The 2676-nt window shown below is 34.6% G+C and overlaps 1 protein-coding gene across 1 annotated transcript; it reads right to left on the reverse strand.

The window, feature by feature from the left end:
• Positions 1 to 1466: 1466 nt before the first annotated feature.
• Positions 1467 to 2342, reverse strand: LOC143535476 (uncharacterized). Its single transcript, XM_077029713.1, has one exon. The coding sequence runs from the start codon at positions 2340 to 2342 to the stop codon at positions 1467 to 1469; it is 876 nt and encodes a 291-aa protein (XP_076885828.1).
• Between the last annotated feature and the right edge of the window lie 334 nt (positions 2343 to 2676).

Consider the following 2676-nt stretch of genomic DNA (forward strand, 5'->3'; position numbering starts at 1 on the left):
AAAAAATCAAGGTGGATAAGAATTGAGTGTATAACTTAAACCTTTATGAAGACTTTTTTAAGAAATTATAAATTTATAATTTAAAGAAAAGATATTTGTAAACTTGATACAAATTACATCAAATTTAAAGTTTGATGGCTACATATAACCTAAAAAATAATAAAAAGTTATATCATGAGTTTGGTACTTTTATATATTTTTTTTCCAGAAATTACACATATGGAGTTGGATTTTTTACTTATTAGCAGGGGCGGACCCATATTGTAAGTATCGGGGTCCCGGGACACCAATGTTTTTTAAAAATTTACTAGAAGCGGTTTATTAATTTCTTGGAGGACCCATAAAAATTATAACTTGGAACCCATACTAATTGTGTTAAAATGGTCTAGTGGAAACTCCCCTTCATTTCCTCTAAAATCACCAGGGTTTGACCCTTGCTGGGCTTTAGTTTTTTGTTGTTTTTTAAATCATATTCATCTTTTGACTATAAGCTGATTGTTGTATGGCTGACTTTTATCCAGTACGCATCATCTTGTTCTAATTTCATGGATGTTATTTGCCAAAACTTAATACACATAGTCTTGTATTATCAAATTTAGTTGGTCACTTAGTTTTATTAAAAACTTAAATTTTAGGGCTATTTATTCAAGGATTATTGAAAGGAAGTTTTGAGTCATTATCTTCTTCAAGTAATACTCCAAAGAAATTTTTTTTGGAAAACCTTCCATGGGATCTCTCTGAACGAAAACCAAATTTATCGATCTTATCATGTTAACCAAAGAGACGGAATTATATGAATAATGTTTGCATTTGTTAGATAAAAAGAGAGTTTTTTGCATCGTTTTCATAATATGAAAAGTTGTAGGGAACAATTTAAGAATTTGTAATGTTTTTTTTTTCTCGTAGTCATTTCGAATGACATCGTATTTTGTGTTTTATGATATTGTTTTTTATTATGTTCTTCGCCTCGACCTGACCCGAAAAACAACCAGCCCGAAAATTTTGAGCACCAAAAAAATAGGACCCCGTTGTCCAAAAATCTTGGGTCCGCCACTGCTTATTAGTAATAAAATGAAATTTTACTTTTCTTATTAAAAATTAATTTAAAGATTATAACAAATTTATTATAACGTCAATAACTTAAAAGATCACTTGATGGTAACTATAGAGATCTATAATTTTAAACGAAAAAAGTTGCGATTATTACAATCAGGGTTTTGCAACTTCACCAAACCAGCTGGTTGGACCATTATTAAAAGATCACTTATTAATTAACTACCTGCACATTTTGAACCATTCACCCTACCGGTTAAGGTTTGCACACTAAAATAGAGATCTTTTAACATCGAATTTTATGATTGTTGTCTATTTAGAAACAAATGGTTTTCAATAAGAAGGAGCAATAAGATATATCAACTTCTTTAAGCTTTTTAAAATACAAAAATAATAACAATAACCATTTCCTATCACTCAACCTTCCAAGCATAGAGAAACAAGCAAAACTCATACAAATAAACTGAATCCAACCCTTGTACAGAACCACAAACACCCGCTGGAGATGTCAACACCGGCGGCACCGGAGGCGGCGAAGCCGACGGCTTAATAATAAACAAAGCATGCCTTAAACCAGGACTAAACAACCAGTCATGAACATTCCAATAAACCTCAATAAATCCTTTCTTAAATTTAATCAATTCATTGCCTCTAAACTTCCATTGAAGATGCTTCACATGAACCATTAAATCGCCATCAATCCGAATCTCCATTTCTAAATCGGCATTACCTCTATTAATACACTCAATCAAAACATCATGAAAACCCCCCTTTTCATCAAACTTAACTCGTGTTTGAAACTTCTTCTTACCAAAAACATGTTCGGTTCTCGAAACGAGAACCGCGTCCGTTAAAGCGGGCCTACAGCCCGTTTTACGATACGCATCTTTTTTCATATCACCAAGAACAAGAACCACTTCCTCCCCGGAAACCACCGCGACATAATACTCTGAAACCGGCTCGGTTTCACCGTGAAACTTTGCGGACTTTAGGTCCCAAAATATGTCAAGCGGGTTCCCATCGACTACGAAGCTTTTCGACCCGTGTTTTCGCCAAAAGTTCCACGGCTTCAACTCGACTTTGCACGCATGCTCGGTTTCCGGGCCCTCAACCGACACCGATAGCCCGTGAAGCAGCAAGTTTTTGCACCAAGTGACGGTGATCAAACGGGATTGTTCGGCGATTTTCGTCTTGTAAACGGACATGAAGACGCTTTGGCCGGATTTGGTTATGGTGGCGGAGTCTTCACCCGCGGAGAAACAAGCTGGGATTCCAATAGGGTCTTGCATTGTTGTCTGATTGAGGTTTGGGTTTTGGGATTTAATAAGGGGTTTGAAACTGGCAGGTGGATGAATGAAAGTGAGTGAACAGAAACAATAAAAAGGTACTGATTTGTGAAAACTATGCATGTGAGTTGCCCAATGAGCAACTATTCAAGATTTTTAATTCTCTTTTATTAAGGGTTCTGTTAAATATACCAAAAAATATACCAAAGTCAAAGAACAAAAGTTGTCAGCATTAAACCAAAAGTTGTCAGCATTTAGTTGTCAGCATTTAATGATACACATTTATTATTAGGTGTATCATTTATTCTTTTTTATTAACTTATATATACACATTTTT

Source organism: Bidens hawaiensis, unplaced genomic scaffold (assembly GCF_021521415.1).
Source record: "Bidens hawaiensis isolate Kalapana, Puna unplaced genomic scaffold, B.hawaiensis_p1.1 tig00010474_1, whole genome shotgun sequence".
Classification (NCBI taxonomy): domain Eukaryota; kingdom Viridiplantae; phylum Streptophyta; class Magnoliopsida; order Asterales; family Asteraceae; genus Bidens; species Bidens hawaiensis.

Bases quoted from the DNA above. Each gene is read 5' to 3' on its own strand.
- LOC143535476 (XM_077029713.1), bottom strand. From the start codon at position 2,342: ATGCAAGACCCTATTGGAATCCCAGCTTGTTTCTCCGCGGGTGAAGAC.